At 45.9% G+C, this 17,678-nt stretch overlaps 1 protein-coding gene across 1 annotated transcript in view; it reads left to right on the forward strand.

Annotated features, from left to right (window-relative positions):
• The window catches only part of LOC8040860 (voltage-dependent T-type calcium channel subunit alpha-1H), a 138,807-nt gene that overhangs the window by 58,318 nt on the left and 62,811 nt on the right, over positions 1-17,678 (forward strand). Inside the window, exons 15-18 of the mRNA XM_029978421.4 lie at positions 9,589-9,744; positions 11,993-12,110; positions 14,625-14,872; positions 16,557-16,790. Coding sequence (XP_029834281.2) covers positions 9,589-9,744; positions 11,993-12,110; positions 14,625-14,872; positions 16,557-16,790 — 756 coding nt within the window. The remainder of the gene's footprint in view (positions 1-9,588; positions 9,745-11,992; positions 12,111-14,624; positions 14,873-16,556; positions 16,791-17,678) is intronic.

Raw genomic sequence — 17,678 nt, forward strand, 5'->3', positions numbered from 1 at the left:
GTGACCGCCTGCCCTGTCAAGACCCGCATCGGTGTTGTCAATCTGCACACCGTAGACAAAAGATCACCCCGTGCGTACGTCATTGGTTTGTATCCTTCCCGTAGCCACAAAAAAACGAGAGAAAAAAGACACCCCTCATACTTGGTCGGCCCTTCGGCCCGGACTGGCGAGTTCCTGTCCATAAACCAAATGCAAGCCCCTTGCAGCTCCGAGTGCATTCATGGCTTGTGGCATTTTGAGATTCGTCCGTGTGTGTGCGTGTGTGTTTCAACTGGCTGTTTGGCTGCTTTGATGTCCTCCATCTTTGTTTGTGTGTGTATGTGTTACAAGACACGAGTGTTCGACACGTCTTTGTTTTTTTCTCTCGAGAATAATATTTATACGAGAGTCATTCTTTTCTTATGGTATTTTCGATTATCTCGTACAGGTTAATTGAAAATATCTGTAGATTTCGGGTTAAGCACATATACAAAAATTCTCACATAAAAGTTACTCATATCTATCTGTACACCTTAGTTAACTCGGGCATTTGCCCTGTGCACCTTTGGCCCTAGCTTCTTTGTTGTGCGCTTTTATTTTTAATGATTTGTTGATGATCAGCGAACTAGCCCAATTTATTTTACCTTATATCGGGAAACGAATTTTGTGAGCAAATAGAAATCCCCCCCATCCTACGTCACGCTATCATAAAGTTTCATCTAGTCAGGTATTTTTTTTTTTTAAATTAGTGCCTTGGCATGCCGACCCCTGGTTATCCAACTCGCTAGAAAACCGAACGTAGTGTGAATTGCTCAGACTGACAATCGGAAAAACGTCATAAAATTTCATATAATGTTTTTCGAAAAATCAACTAGATATCTAAGTTAAGATGGAAGCTTGGGCGAGTTGGCAATTCATCACAGCAGCAAATGCGCAAAAAGACAGCGACAAAAAGAGGTGAGAGCCATAACTAACAAGGGACATGCGGGTATTGCGCACCTATGATCGCTGAATAATAGGAAATGTAAATTTCTTTAGGCTCCGTTCTAGATATCTAGCTCAAGTGTGTATGCTTGTGTTTTTCTTTTGACTGCGTCTGCTCAATGTTGTGTGTTCCCCGCCAGACCTGTGACATGGCTTTTGTTTGTGGACCGGTGTCTGTATGTTCCATATATGTTCCTCAGGCAACGTGCAAGCTTGGCTTTAGGTGTGCTCCAAAACCCGCTCGCTCTCCGATCCGTGCCTGCGTCTGGCCTTTTGCTTTTTCTTTTGCCCTTGTCTTCTGAGCTTCTTTCGATGTCACTTGAGGCACTCTCGTGACAGTCTGGTTTCTTTTTTTATTTTACCGGAGACGCCGAACGGAAATGACGAGGCATATTGGTCCTTTTCGATAAAGTGATCGTAACGTGGTTGGTGATGTTTTTTGGAAACCATTTCTCGATCAACTCTGCGTTTATAGCAGTTAGTGTAGTGACTATGGCTAACACGTGAGAAAGATAATGTGCTATTACGCTCAAGGTAGCGCATACAAACGTCAAAATGATCCGCTGTAACCTGCTAGATTGTTGCTAAAGACGCTAGTTTATTGTAATGATATGTTCTCTATACAACAGTAGCGTTTGATCCAAACCTCACTAGAGATGAGCCTACAAAGCTTCGGCTTTCAGTATTATGAATAGTTTCAGATGCAAACTGCAGTTTTTGACTTAATCTCGAGCTCTGTGAAGTACCTGAAGCTGTATGTCGCGTACTGATATCTGTAAAGTGTAGCCTTTCTGGTTTTGCTTTCTGGATGCAGTCGAAGCATCATTAGATGTTGCATACTGCATTCATCTAGATTATAATTGCCATCTGCTGAAGGCAATTATAATTGCCTTCATCAGGTTAGAAATAGCACCTGCGGATGGTGTCTTCAAGCATCAATATTTAAACTTGTGTAAAAAAAAAAAAAAAAAAAACTTCCGAAGATGCAATAGCGAAAGAAATCGTTCTACATGTGTGAGATATTTAATCTTCAACTTCACATTAACTCTTCAGTCATTCCTGTTATGTACACAAATTTGAATTATGCGTAACTTCCTTACAGTTTTATGTAGATCACATAAAAGTAAAGAGAACAGGTGACTGGTTACTGTGTGCGTTGCTTGCTTGGCCGAAATTATTGCATTGCAAAGTAGGAGCGGAACAGCCATCTTCATATATTAACCGATTCGAGCTAATTATTAAGCTCCACAGAGCCAGAACTGGCAGCGTGAATACTGCATCGCGATGCACACTGAACACAAATCACCAATGCCCATTTCGTGACACAAGGCTGTATAAAGGTTGGGTGGTGCCAGGCTCCATCTGTCGGGCAGCGCCAGCGGCAAAATGTGTGGATTCCCTTTTGTCGTTGTAACTGCACCAGCGTCTTAGCGTAGTTCAGCTCGTCCTTCTCACTGGTTACGCTGATAAAAAAAAAAATAAGTAGTAATTGGCATTTAGAAACTATCGCGGAGCAGGGTTTATGAAGGTATTTCTATGAGGTAGCGCAGAAAGGGTGCTCTTTCACGGCCCCTGAGATGTCGGAGTTGATCGGGAAAGCCTGCACGTTGCAGCGGTGACCGGCGTTCTCTTGGAGGCCGAGGCATCAGTGGTCGTCCCGTGTCTGTGCTGGGTCTCGTGACGTCTGTCCGCTTGTGGTCTTTTGTTTAGGCCGCACGCGAGGTCCATGTCTTGTGCGTACGTTCGCGGAGGGCACACTGCCCGTGGCACGCGTTACCACGAAGGCGCCACGGTTTTCGCGACCACGCAGTTGCCGTGAGCGTAGCGACATTTATGCACCAGAAACCATCTGCGTTTGTTGAAAACAAGATGAATGGTAAAATTACGAAACCAGACTTTCAGAGGCTAGTTGTATGACAATGGGAAGTGTTCCGCCTACACAAAAAAAGAAAAACAACGTAGGCGTTGTGCTTGATAGCACTAGAGTGTAGAAGTAGCAGTTTGTCCAGAAGTTCTTTCCTCTGAAGTGTGCTGATCTATCTCCAATAGTCAAGTGGAATATTATGATATGGCATATCAAACACGAAAACCGAGTTTCCGAACCCTCCAGATACCTTCAGAATTTCTTAACTCTCTCACTTGTTCGCGTGAGATCAGTGTCAAAAATTCCAGATCCCTCGATCTGGCAATCGAACTTCAATTTCCTTTGCCGTGTACCATGTACTCCTTGAACAGGGACGCAGAAAACCGTGGCGACCTCGCAGTGCAGACGAATTGAGAGTTAAGAAAAAGCTCGCCCTAGGGCTTTTACTGAACATATGAGACATCTTGACATTGGGGGATCTGGTTGTCAGTGAAGAGGACCCTGGGGGAGTCTGCACTGCCGTGGAGCGGGTCAGTGACCCTGTATGTACTCGCAGCTGCTTGGGGATGCATTTGTTCGGCGGTAAGTTTTGCGTCCGGACCGACGGGACGACGCTTTGCACGTGTGCCGACCTGTACAACCCGGCCGTCAAGTGCCTCTGCGACCGCAAGCATTTCAACACCTTCCTCTGGGCCACGGTCACCGTGTTTCAGGTGAGGACAGTGGGTAGAGGCCATACCACCTACAAGACAAGGCCTGTGCATGACGTCATCGTTAGTGGACCCAAGCGGCAAACACGCCGAAGCTACACGAGATCCACCGCAAAGCGCCCGTCTTTGCGTCGCCGCGTGCTGACGTCACGCTCGTTGTAAGATTCTCTAAAAGGCGCTGTTGACGATGCTGACGCAAGCTTTGCGACTCCTCGTGAATCCACTTGTGATGACGTTTGGGGGGGGGGGGGGGGGGAGGGGGCCTTGTCTTTTAATTTATATTGGAAAAGGCCAGACGTGGTACCGGCCTGTGTCGGGTGCTACTACAAGGTACTTGGCACCCAAAGGATGACTGCTTCTCATATCGCACTTTGGAGCAGAGATCTCGGCAACAATGATAAAAGATAACGGATAACGCTGCAGAAGCATGCATACAAGTGGCACAATGAATCAGAAACATTAGTCCGAAACAAGTCCTTAGAATTGATTAAAGACAATGACTTGTAGTCGCTTTTACTTACCGGGCAAGATAAATGCTGCAAGTAAGGACGGGAAGTAGCTCGATTGCTTTCCAACAAAAGTTTACCTCAAGTTTTCTGCCTATTAGTGCGGGTCATCACTTGAGAAATGTATATGAAAACCTTTGTCTCCTCTTTATAACAGGTATATTTTTCTTCCCTACTATTTACTAATTGAAGAGTCTATTTTAATGTAACTTTGTCGTGACAAATGACTTCTTAACTGCTTGATTACGTGAAACGTTCTTTTGTGTTGCTTCCGTGAAAGATGCTGGCGTCCACGGATTTTGAGATGAGCGCAGTTTAAACATGTTACTGAGAGACGCGAAAGGTTAGCGAACACCTTCCGCATGTCAGTGTATGAAATGACGCTAAACTACCCCGGCTTGCAATAAGAAAACAGTTTTGTTATGCCGGACTCGTCGCAAAACTTTTAACAAGAAAACATTTATTTTTTAATAGAGTAGCTGGGCCCGCCAGAATATTTATTCAAATTTAACATTCATTGTACCATTAAACAGAAGAACTGTCAATTTTAAATTGCACTTACCATCACTGCTTCACACACAAAATATGAACATTCCTTCGACACCTGAAAAATAACACCGTAGTCTCCAATCACTTCTATATAGTGAATTATTTAATTTTAAGCCATCAATGAATTGTTTCCAATATATTCCTTAGAATGAAAATAACTTTCTTCGACTTAATCATTCCCAAACCCGGCAATATGTTTTTTTTTTTTTTTTTGTTTCGTTTCTTTTTTTGTGCCAGAAATTACAAAAATATGTATTGAATCCCGAGCCAAATCAAAGCGTGGAATATATAAGAATTTGGAGGTTCTTTCAGTACAAAGATATTTTGTAGATTATGTCAAAAATTGTCGTCTTGTTGTTACAAAAAAAAATTGTTTATGTGGCTGAGCTTTAGTAGTTAGTTTTTCTGTGTGAACTTCTAAGACGTTACTTGGCTCCCAGATTAAATGAGCACCCAACAAAAATTTGTACGGCAAATGCTCACATGCCGAATGCCACAGTGGACCAAGGGCCACGTTTCGTGTATCGTTTGAGTTGTGACAACACCGACGTTTTTTTTTTTCATATCAACAGCAAAGGGATTTTTAACAAACCTATTGTACAAACCAGTGCCGAGTCAGCTGTAGGCCAGCACAAGCGCATCTGACCTTATGTATTTTATTCACGTTTTTTGACTTCACTGTATAAGTTTAATTTCAAACGAAAGTAGATTTACATAGACAATATTCAATCGCATTGCCCGATGCCGTCACAACATTTCCCAGTAGCAACAAGTGGCACCACCTCTCTATATGAGCATCCGATCTCCCCTTCGATCAGACTCGGTCGTCTGAGTCAAGGTTTGACCTAATAATTTTCGTATATTTTATTATTAGTTCTAGTTTTTAATAGGAATATACCTACGTCTTCATATTTATCACTGTAAAACCGGCCGTTAAAATACACCTTTAAATCAATTTTCATCCCTCTCCAAGCACACTTTAGAGCGTATTCCCAACCGTGTAAACAAACATCGCATGTATTTTTTTTTTTTTTTTATCTCTATGTATTCCACACTTTCATGTTATGCGGATAAACGCCAATACACACGTTGAGGCGTTGTTATGAGACAGTCCCAATAAAACCAACAATTAAGGTAGGAAATTGGCCAAAACAGACTTGGACACAACACTTTTCACGTCATTTTAGTACCCAGTTAGCTCACAAGCTTTGATATTAGGCACTCTGGAACGATATTTGTACTCGTTTTTGTTATTCAGCAAACATGTCCAGGCATACGTTGTAAAGATAGGCACGGTAGCTTACGCTAAGATGTTTTAATCGAAGGTGTTAATTATTTTTATAAATATTATATTATATACCGTTCCTTAGCACGTGCAATAGGTAAAATAATAGCAACATACTTGGAAATATGTCAATGCTAACGACATTTTTTTTTATATATATGAAATTACAAAAAATAGATTTTCCGAAAGCGCGCTCAAGTTTCTGTACACGTTTGCAAGAATCGTGTTTGAAAAGCTAGTCTGGCCACGGGGGTGGAAAACGCTCTTTTGGGGCACCAATCTGGTAATTGTGTTTGCGCCTTAGCAAGGCTTGACTACGAGGTGTAACAATTCAATTCCCTCAATTGCCTCGCGAAAACAACGTTTGCTTACCTGTCTACCAGCGGCATGAAGCTACCTTTAAAGTGCTACCCTGGTAAAGCAATGCACGTGGTGAGACAGAGGCGTCATTACCGAATAAATTCTTAAATTTTGTTTTCAGGAATACCTTGAAGTAGCCTTGTCGCGTCAATATTTCTTCTGGGAACTTTTTTAATTTGAAACAAATTAATGATGGTTGTGGCTAAGACAGCGAAACAGTGTGAGCAGTTATTTCTGTAGGGTATTTCTTAGCCAGGAACTCGCGGGACTTTAACGGAATTTGCGCAGAGGCACTGTCATGATGGATAATCCACGCAAAATTCGAGGCACCATTTTTGTAGGAATTCTTTTTGTTTCCAAAATCTTGGTTAAAAATTTTCACATTGCTTCCCTGTACACATTCCACTTTTCTGCTGTCAGTCGGATACCTAATATTTGATCTGAGAGCACCAGGGTTTACTCTCTGCCAACATTTGGGTCAGCCCTTTTCGTTTTTGGCTGTCCTCTTGGGACATGGGGCACTTCTTCTCGACCTTGCTTGAACTGTCTCTGCAAACATACACAAATCAATTTCTTTGTAGCATGTTCACCACAACCATCGTTAACAGGGCTATTGCTTCACTGGCACATTTACCAAACATTGCACGAAACTTGACGTTAGTCAGCTCCTCCAGATTTCTGACACTCTTTTCCCCGCAACAGTGTAATATGAATGCGTACAGATTCATCTCCTGGTCAAAAGCAAATTCATAAAAAGGCCAAAGTCTCTCAAAAGCGCAAGTAGGCACATGTCCGGACCTGCTCTGGTCGAAATCTTTGTCTGGTTTGCCGCCCCATCGTCACGCTTCTGGCGTTCTGGGAATTGAATTGTCACACCTCGTAACAGACGATCTGCACACACCAGAAACAAGATGGCGGCACTCAGATGCCGTACTTGCAAACTTGTATAGGGTGACATAAATAGTGAGGTTGGTTATAAAATAAGCCGGAGAATGTCGGCGCCTGCATGTTCGGAGCTCAAATTCTTATAAATAGTGTCTCTTCATGGTGCATGACACCTTGTAAAAAGTTCAAAGCTCAGGTCCTATGAAAAATGGGAAAAACCTTCTTGGGAGTTTCAACCCGGGCGCTGACGTGGGCCGCCAAGTCCCACCTAGAGTTACCTTTGAAGCTGCTACCGAAACGCGGCGCCGAACGTCGCGTTTGTATAAAAATACCTTAAAGTTAAAAAATAAGGAAAGTAGAAGTAATTAACGTGTATCCTGGCGCACAAATAAGCCCCAGGCAAGGTGAACAATACCGCAAGCGTGCAGCTATACGCGAGCGAGGCAAGAAGATTCACCACCAAAACCAGAGTAGGAGGGAGTCCGGAAGGAGGAGGTTCGTAGACAAATGCTAGCCGCTGTCCTACCTCAAGAGGCATGCCCGATGGCGCCCCACTTTAGCAGGTGGGAGCTAGCGAACCGCAGAGGGATGCAAAGCAAAGCTGCCTTAACATTCATATCACAGACGATGTTTTACAAATTGGCTACGCCGGACTACAGCGAATCGGATTGGCAAAGGAACACATGCCAAGTCCCGGGCACATGCATGCGCTTTGCGTGGAAATACGACGAGATGAAGACGCAAAGAATCTAAGACCTTGAACAAATTCCGCGAGAAACAAGCCCAAAGTCCTACGCAAAATGGAAAAACTCGTCCACCGAAAATTCGCGCCGCAAGAAAGTCCTTGACTCCCTGTTAAGCTACGTGCGTTTAACGGGCACCTCTCCCTTCATTTAACCAACGTCCCCAACCGCTCACCGCACCCCGAATTTACCTCCACTACCCGGAACAAATCGATGATGGTTAACAAGAACCGAAATCTCAGTCATAAAATGAGTGTTAATACTACTAACCCGGTCATATAGGAAAAGGAAGGTTGTGCATTGAAATACATAAGAATACGCCATGACGGTAGCGGTCGTGCTGGTCAATTGAAGTTCATCATCGTGCCATATAACATCCATCTAAAATTAATGATTCTAGATGATGCTAACACCGAAATTCCAGGTTACTAAATAATTCAGTAGGAAAACTAAGATAGGAGTCTGCTTTGACGAACTAACTCCAACTGGTCATTCAGAGCCGAGCTAGATGCCATTGCAGCGCCGCCCTTTTCGCCGCAGCGGGCCCTCCCAGAACTGTATACTGCGAAACAGAAAATACAGTGCAGTCGCACCATGCAGTGACTTCTTCGCGAACTTCCCCATCCAGAGAAGGCAGAGCAGAAATAAAAAATATATATACTTTATACCGAAACGGAAAATATATTGCAGTCGCGTCATGCTGTAACGTCCTCGCGAACTTCCCAAACAAAACAAAAACAAAAAACAAAAAAACGCAACGTAGAAAAAAAACATATGCTAGTATACTTTTGCCGGCTAGGTGAGCTTTTGCTGACTCCCCCTGTCTGAAATCGTATTACCTACCGCTATCTCATCGAAGCACTACCGCCAAACTGACGGGATGTGTTTGCCGCGAAAAAGCGGCGCTGTAATCAAACCTCGCTAGCCGTGGCTCGGTTCCGGTGGATATGAGGAATCCGCGTTTGAAGGAGGAGTTTCCCAACTTCGCTTCTTTATGAGCTTTGCCGAAACTTAAACAAATAAACGCAAACTCGATTATGCAAACTCGCAGCAAATGCGTCGCTCAGTTCTGTCGTCTGCTGTTGCGTTATCATGTTGCGTCACTTCTCTGTAGCAGCCCCGAATACAACACTTGAGTAGCGCTGACTCGCTCGCCTGTGTCGGCGCCCTGTCTTCGAAACATTTCAAAGAAATCCTCATTTTTCGCAGGTAGGAACGGCGCTTTAAAATTTCGCAAGTTATCGTGCACCCCTAAAATGCACCTTTGGTGAAGAACTTGAGCTCTCGAAATGCATGAAGTGATTTTTCCGGCTCAACTTAGTCTTCGGCTTCAAATTTAACGCCATCTTAAAGTATGAGGCTGCAATCACGAAAATAGCCCTTAGGTAGTAAAAGATTTCTCAATGCTGATGCAGCTTGGCATGGAATTGTAAGTGAACATATTGCAGAGGATTTACTTAGCTCGAAAGTGATTGATATGTTCTTAACAAAAACAGTCGTTATGCCGGTAGATATACTTTCAAGACTGTTAGAGATATCTCGCGGGTGGTGTAGTCTGGCCAGTCGGAACTATCAACTGGGCTCTATCACAAAAAACAAAAGTATTCAACGAAACCGAGAATTTTCGAAAGATAAATTGAAAACATCGCGGACGCGTGCCTAGCAGTGGAGCACTAAAAGGCGGATGATTTGCGGGATTTGAAACGTGTTTGTTTCTTTCCAGATCCTCACACAGGAGGACTGGAACGTCGTGCTCTTCAACGGCATGGAGAAGACCTCTCCGTGGGCGGCCCTCTACTTCGTGGCGCTCATGACATTCGGAAACTATGTCCTTTTCAATCTTCTCGTTGCCATCCTGGTCGAGGGATTCTCAGCTGAGGTGCGCACGTCCCGAAGTATCTTGTGCTTTGAGTGTAAGACTATAGCCTCCTATATACTGACAAAACCTGGCAGATCGCCACGAGAAGCGGCCGCCGAAATGGAAAAGGTGAAGCGGCAAAGAACGGATTAGTGCAGAGCGACGTGACTGGCGCCCCGCTGCGGCGAGACGCCGAAACACACTTCTGCCGAGCGAAAAATGTGTTTCGGGTCCTCGCCGCTGCAAAAGCTGTGCGGTGACGTCCAGGCTCCCCGACAAAATGGCTCTTTGATGCTCTGTGCTACCAGATGCTCGCGCTCCAAATCTGCGACCGGGCACTCTATGGCTCCGTCGTCAAACCGCCAGGCTTTGTGAGTATAGAGGAGGTCATGGTAAGACAGAACGAGCTACAGTCACTGAAAAGCCGAAAATGGTAGGGCGTCTTCCTTAGACGCCCGGCCTTCAGCAGGTGCTCGTTGCCTTCCACCGCGCTTCGGCCGCTCGTGCACGCTCGAGGCGCACGAGACGCCGAAGCACTATCGAAGGCAGGAAGTTCGCGCCAGGACAACTGGAGGACCTTCCCGCCGTTCTTGTCATGTCAATGACTATGCGAGGCGCAAGTTCGTCTGCTTCTTTTGCAGGGGGTTTTGGTGACGTCAGAACGCCGGGCTCTGATTGGCTCTGATAGTGGGTAGACCTCAAGGATAGTGGGTAGACCTCAAGGAAACTTGCTTTGAGGTTTACTAACTATCCTTCAATCGGAGCCAATCAGAGCTTGGCGTCGTTCTGACGTCACGGCAACTCCTGCGCAAGAAATAGACAACTTGCACTCCGCATCCGCGACTCCAGAAGGACGGACGGCACCTTGTGGGAAAACATTGAACCGAGCGAAACAGGTCACAATTTATGCCCGTCCAATATGACTTCCGTGACTACATGCTGACGGCGATTGTCCCGATGGAACAGTTGTTTCAATGACTTCGTTGTAACTCTCGTATAAGCGCATTGCCCAGGTCGCTCTTAACGTAATCTATGCTACATTTTAAACGAGGCATTGTGCGTTCATCAACGTTTATTAGCACCGCAGTCCTTCCATCGCTTTCTCTAAGGAGGTAAAATCTCGGGAAGCTTACTTATGCCAACACATGGCAGCAGGTTTAAAACGTTGTAAATAAAATCGGGGCAAATTCTTCTGAGGGCAATGCTTGCCTGCTGGAACCCGATTGATTTGCGTTCAACTGGCACATGGCACGGCACCAACTGTGTAAGACCACCATATTTGCCCGATTGTGGCGATCCCTGTAGGTTGCTGGAGTGGCAAACGGCTGCTAAAGTCAGATTTTAGGTTTTCTAAACACAACGTAGAAATACTTTTGTTTTCTTGCGGAGTTCGTTTTTCGGTTTGTATATTTCTTGTGAACGGAGATAACGTCACTAACGTCACGAGCGGGGCAAGGCTTTCATCAGAGACCACGCGACCACGTGGTGACCACGTGACAAAGTGACGTCACGTGAACTGACCAGTTGGCAACGTGACCTGATGAGACGTCAGGCCACTTGTCTCAAAACTATTAAGTACTCTCGAGACGGGCGTCTTTTTTAGAGGACTCTATTCACTGGAATTTCGCGGAAGCATAACCATTTCTTATTTTGTTTTATCGACGACCCTCTTAAATGATGGAATGTTTTTTAGTACTGCACTTGGAATAAACCCTGCTGTGTCTCTACTGAAAAATGTAGCCAAACACTAGATCCCCCCCCCCCCCCCCCCCCAAATTGATGTGCCTCTATCGGTGACTTAAAAAACCCGTACTCCTGCAGCGGCGAGTTTGTGCAACCACACCGTTCCCCTAAACATAGCCTTGTCTAAACTTCATTTTCGTTGTGTTGTGCTTAGACACTGTAGTGTACTGTCCTAATGTTAGATGGCTGGTAAAACGCGCCCCGGTGATATGCGCACTACTTCGCCACGAATCGACGCGAACCGGGGGTCGAAACGCGTCCAGTGATACACACACAACGCGCACACTGCCGGCCGGCAGAGCAACCGTCCGTTGCTATCTGTGACGACACAGCGTCTTCCTTAAGGAGCAGCCAATCCGGCGCGAGCGCCGTTGCCATGCCGCGTGTCGGCTACCGTTTACAAACACGCGTGCGGGCCTGCCAATATTGTCCGACTGGGATACTGTAGGCCTCCAAAATCTTGGTTCAATAGCGCGGGCGGTGAGTGGGACGATCGGGTGCTGTACTCCGAAGGTTTCTCTTTCAGGGTGACCGCAAGAAGAGCTTGGAGGCCCTGAAGGACACTGCGGACATAGATGCAGACGGCAATCAAAAGTACGCCTCACAGGACGCTGAAGATGACCCAAAGGACAACATCATGAAGGGTATCGGGTTTTCCCCCTGCGGATCTCATAACACAACAGCACGTGCAACTGCACGAGATAACCAATACCCGAGAGCTGTCATAAATGAGAGACAAGGTATGGAACGAGCTCACGTCTTGATTTTAAATTTGTTGTGGAATTATGAGTAGCCATTGCCCAAATAATAAATGTGAAACGAAACGGCAGATTATGAAGCGTGGCAGGAGATAAATAGTAATTGTTTATGATGAAATAAACTTTCTTTATAAATGAACAACGTGATAGAAATAATAGCCTTTTTTAATGTGCAGCTCTTTGGCGCCCGTTCCGGCTTGAGCGGCGACGCCGTCGCCGTCAGCGTAACCGCGCTTGTGTTATGGGACGTTTCTCATAATGACGTCACACGTGTCCCTCACCTCCGTATCCTCCCCTCTTTCTCCTCAAGAGCTGCGCTCTAATCCTGCATTACAAAGAACTGTAGACGTCTCAGTTTTTTATTAGAGCGTTTCGAACTATTGGAATTATCGTAAAAGAAACGAGATAATGCACTCGGATCTTTGGAACAAATCTCCCTACGCGACGCAACATCATGAAGATAAATGTGTATGTTGAATTCTAGACTGCACGAGAATTCCTTCGTAAATTATATATTAATATAACAAAATATCAACCACACTACTTATTATATAAAAAGAGCCTACCTACGAATTGATCGAATTCAACTTATACCTCTCTCGTTATTACGAACACGCTGACGATATCAACGGGTATTTAGTTCTCGATTATTTCCAAAATAAAAAAACGAAAAGAAGATATTTTTGCATTTTGTTACGGCCTTGGCAACTTGAAGTATCTATACCCCGTTTTACTCCAAGTCCGACCGCGGCCGACGCTACAGTCTAATAGCGCTAATGAAGCTGCACCAAAAGTGCAACGTCACGGACTTGGTCATGACGTCACGTCTTTGTGGGCGTGCCGTCACCGGCTAAATGAATCACACGGATTAAAAAAGCTCAGGATTGCCTCGCATTCACTCTCCGTGATCGGTTCAGTCGGTGTGATAGCAAAAGGAAGTTAACCGCCGTGTCGATGCACTTTTGCTGCTGATGATCGGCGTCAAATCGTAGCGTCGGCCGCGGTCGCCCTATAGAGCGAAACGGAGCAGTTTGTCGAGGCACAGTTCACGCAGACTGGTGGACTGTGTGAAGGGGGCTGCAGCAAATATAGCCGAAGCACTTTTCTCCTATATCTCGTAGGAAACGAAAATACTTCCAGAATAATTTCTGGTATAGTAGTGGAGCGTAAAACGGCGACCGAAAAGTTAAAAACCCAAAATATTTTTTGCGATTCTACTATTCGGTAAACGCGAGGGTATCACAGATCTGCGTCCTACGTAACAAATATTGCGAAGTTTTTGTTCGAGATGCTATCGCCGCTATGGCGCATAGCGTAAGAACCACCGCGATCGGTGACTCGCGAAAGGCTGGGGCACTGGGACGTAACGCCCCCCCCCCCCCCCCCCCCGCACTTTTCCAGCCTTGTGTCGTAAAGCGCAATGATTAACTCCCCCCTTATTGCGCACAACAGTTGACACTCGTGTTCTTTTCTTTTCTTTTTTTGTGCTTTGTAATGTACGAAGGATTATCCATAGTCTTCGACGGCTGAAGAAACGTGATTTATACTCGCGCTTTTTGATTCGTGATTACTTCTTTGGCGTTCTAACCAGCTAATAACGGAATCTCTTTCGACGCGATAATACGATGCTCGGAACCCCAGTAGAAGAAGAGAGAGGTGTCGAAAGAAGACCCGAAAAGGGGGGGGGGGAGGGGGGCAAATTTCTGCCTTGCTTCGCGCGTCTCCCGGCAGGCGCGCTGTCGGGGTGGGGCGCCGCGCGCAGGCGCAGTCGCGCGCTGGCCTTGAAAACGTGCGCGCGAATAAGGACGGTTCCTCGAGCTCCTGTCGTGCTGCGCCATCTTACGGCTTTTATTTTTTTTTTTTATTATTATTATTCGAAGCGAATCTTTGACATGCTTGCTCCGTGGCGAAGTGGCGCCCGTTCAGACACCTTTCTCTTCTTCCCCGTTTTCAAGATTCGTCACGGCCTGCGCTCTTCAGCTGACAGTCATTATATACAAATTTCTTAAGAATGACAGACTTCTTTCATTTGTCCTACTTTCCATATAAGCGTTTGATCTTCAACGATCTTCTGGCACCACGTAAGCTTCGAGGATGCCCTCGTCAGCAAGTTATTTCCAAATGCAGCCTTTTGTTAGCATTTTGTTTCTTCATTCTGATATAATGATGTCAACTCCTAAACCTTTCTGTAATGCCTGTATACACCCTAGGTGTATAATAACTGATGACTATGGATGGATGCATAGCTGGACGGGTGGTACAGGCCATATCTTTTGTAGAGCGCAGTAGCTCGCGCCACCCAGCCTGATGATGCTTATGATTATAATGGCGGGAATGGGGATAATAACCTCGTCTTAACAACAAGACCACCATCGTGACGCCGCTGTGGTCCCCGTGCAGAAACGCGGATGTTGTCCCAGCCGGCATGCGGATGCAAGACGGACGCGGCGGAGGAGCCGGCCATGGCGCTCTCCTGCATTCCCCCGATCATCACACACACGGCGGCCACCCCGCAGGGCTCTCCCAGCGCCACCCTGGAGATGTCCCTGGTTCGAGATTTCGGCCACCGGCTCTCGCCCCTCACGGCGTTGCACCTTCCCCCGCCCTGTTCCTCCTCATCCTCGGCCGACTCCGGGGGCCGCTCCACGGTCCGTCCCACGGTCTTGCCTCGCTGGGGCCAAACAACAAACTCTAGTCCTCAACCAGTCTAAACTAACTTGCGCTAACCGAACCGAACCTAAACTTACCCAACGCCAACCCATACCTAAACCTAAACTTACCCTAACCCTAGCATGAATTAACCTAACCTAGCCTAATCCACGCCTAAACTGACCCTAACCTACCCAGCCATAACCTAAATCAAACCTAAGCGTGCCCTAACCTAAACCTATGCTAACTGTAACCTAAAGTAACCTGACCCTGCCAAACCCAAGCCTAAACCTAAATCCGCTTTAACCTACCCTTAACAAACCCAGAACTAAACCTACCCTATCCTACCCTAACCTACGCTAAACGAACCACAATTAACATAAAAATAACCTAAATTAAATTAACCTAGCCTAGCCGAATCCTCTTATATAGCGTAGTCTTATATAGCCTAACCTGACCTAACGTAACCCAACATAACATAACTTTATGTAACCTAACCCAACCTAACCTAACCTGATTAAAACTAATCTTACCCATCATAATAAAACGTAACCCAAACTAGCCTAACCTAACCTCACCGACCATAGATAAACGTAACCTAAAGTAACCAACCTTATCCAACCTAGTCTTAGGACGACTAGAGTTACAACGAGCTTTGAAACGACGTAGAAGTCGGCATGGTATCTCAGACCACTCTAGAATCTCATTCAAATTGTGAAAACGTGTCGTACGTGTCCTTTTTTTTTTCTTTGGAGCCTAGGTATGCCATGACTTATCAATTGTAAACAATTGTAAGCAAAACAGATCGAGATTTTAACAACATTTTTATTCCCTTCCTAACAACAATAATTAACTTTTTTTTGCGAAAACTAAATGTGAATATTGCTTTTATGTTTGTCACGATACATTTATGGAAACATGCACTCGCCACTGGCCGCGTGCAGATACGCAGACATCAGAAATACACACGCCACGGAGCACTTATAACACTAGAAATTCAGCAGTGTTCATTGCTCCATTGCTATGTATACCCTACACTTGAAAGACAGTCACCTGAACGAGGACAAACACAGGACATAAAAGACTACAAGTATGTCGTTTTTGTCGCACATAATTTATACGAAATATGGTTTATAATGGTTGGTGAACTACATGTCATCCTATAAAGCATTGCGAGAGGCGATAATTATTTGAAATAATCGAAAAAAGCAGCATCGACAAGGAGGCTCCAACCGGGTGGTATGTTTCTCCGCACTGCATTTTATTCTTCCATCGATTCTGGTCTCTCGTAATTTTATAGAAATGTGGTGATAACAAGACTGTTGAGAAGTGGCGATAAAAATTCTATAGCGTTTTCTATTGTCCGTACTCTATAGAATTCGGTTGAAAGAGAGACCATAGAAAGTTTATTGAAGATTGTCGTTAGGACCTGACTGGATTGGAAGTTAAAGTCTTCAAAACGTGGATATGAATTTATAGACTGCCTGAAATATTTTTTGTGAGGGACGGAACGGACGACACATTCATTGCTTCGTGTTGTCCGTCTCGTTTTTTCTTTGCTCCTGGTTCACCACGACCATTTTCTATAGGCTCTCAGATACGCGAGAGGGATGCGTGGTGCGAAAATATTTTCCCGGGGACGGCCACGAAGCCATTCCATCGTAGCGGTGTCATGTCTCGCAGCCGTCCCCCGGTGCGGCGTCGCGGCTTTCGCGAACCCCAAGCGACCGGAGCACGGCGAGCGGCGCCCCTGCGGTTCTTGGAGCGGCCCCCGGAGCGGCTCCGGGCTCCGCCCTGCTCCACGTCCCGCGCCAGGGAGGCGGCGGCGGCTTTGTTCGCAACGACGGCCCGAGTCCCACCAACGGACGCAGGCGACGTCGCAGCTGCGTGAGCCCCGCCCCAACCCTGACCCGCAAGGTGAGCCGTGTTCCCGTGACCGGATGGCCACTTTGAATGATTCAGTGGTTTATACGTTCAATGGCCCGCTCTAAATTGCTCAACTACTGTGCCTGGAACGCGTCTCTGAGTGGTGTGTCTGGCGTATTATCCTGCCCATACTCGATAAATGGTCCCGATGTGGCAACAAATGACTATGCGGAGCGCAAGTTCGTCTGCTTCCTTTGCAGGGGTTGTGGCGACGTCAGAACGCCGAGCTCTCATTGGCTCTGTATGAAGGATAGTGGGTAGGTCTCAAGACAGCTTACTTTGAAGCCTACCCACTATTCTTCAATCAGAGCCAGAGCACGGCGTTCTTTAGTTGCCACAGCCCCTGCAAAGGAAGCAGACGAAATTGTGTGCCGTATCCTGGCAGTTGTTGGAAGTATAGCGACAAAATGTGTGAGCGAACGCGATGGTCGCTGTTGCGGAGTTTCAGTTTCTGACTGCTGAAACTTCAATGGACTGTCAATCTGGAGAGGGAGTAGTGCAGGTGTCTACTAAATCCACCAGGACATCATCAGGCGGTAATCGAGGAACCACTTTCTAGGACGCGCTCCAGGCATTCTTGTTAAACGGTGCAATGGCTCACTTTGAATGGTTCAGTGCTTCAATCGGGTGCCTGGAACGCGTCTTTTGCAGGTGAGTTTAACTTGCTCGATCAATTTACTCCTGATGAGTGTCAAGTGAGCGTCTTCGGCAAATCCTTGGGGTCATCCACTAAAAAAAGAAAAACGACTTCGATGGCATTCTTAAAGGTTTTGCCTTTTGTCACGCCACCGCTTGTCCCTGCAAGCGAAAGGTGAACAGCGTCTTAGTATATTGGAAATCGAAATGTTCTATCGGCCGCTGATTAAATTCGTGACTGGA

This window comes from Ixodes scapularis, unplaced genomic scaffold, assembly GCF_016920785.2.
Source record: "Ixodes scapularis isolate PalLabHiFi unplaced genomic scaffold, ASM1692078v2 PGA_scaffold6__148_contigs__length_123643588, whole genome shotgun sequence".
NCBI classification, from domain to species: Eukaryota; Metazoa; Arthropoda; class Arachnida; order Ixodida; family Ixodidae; genus Ixodes; species Ixodes scapularis.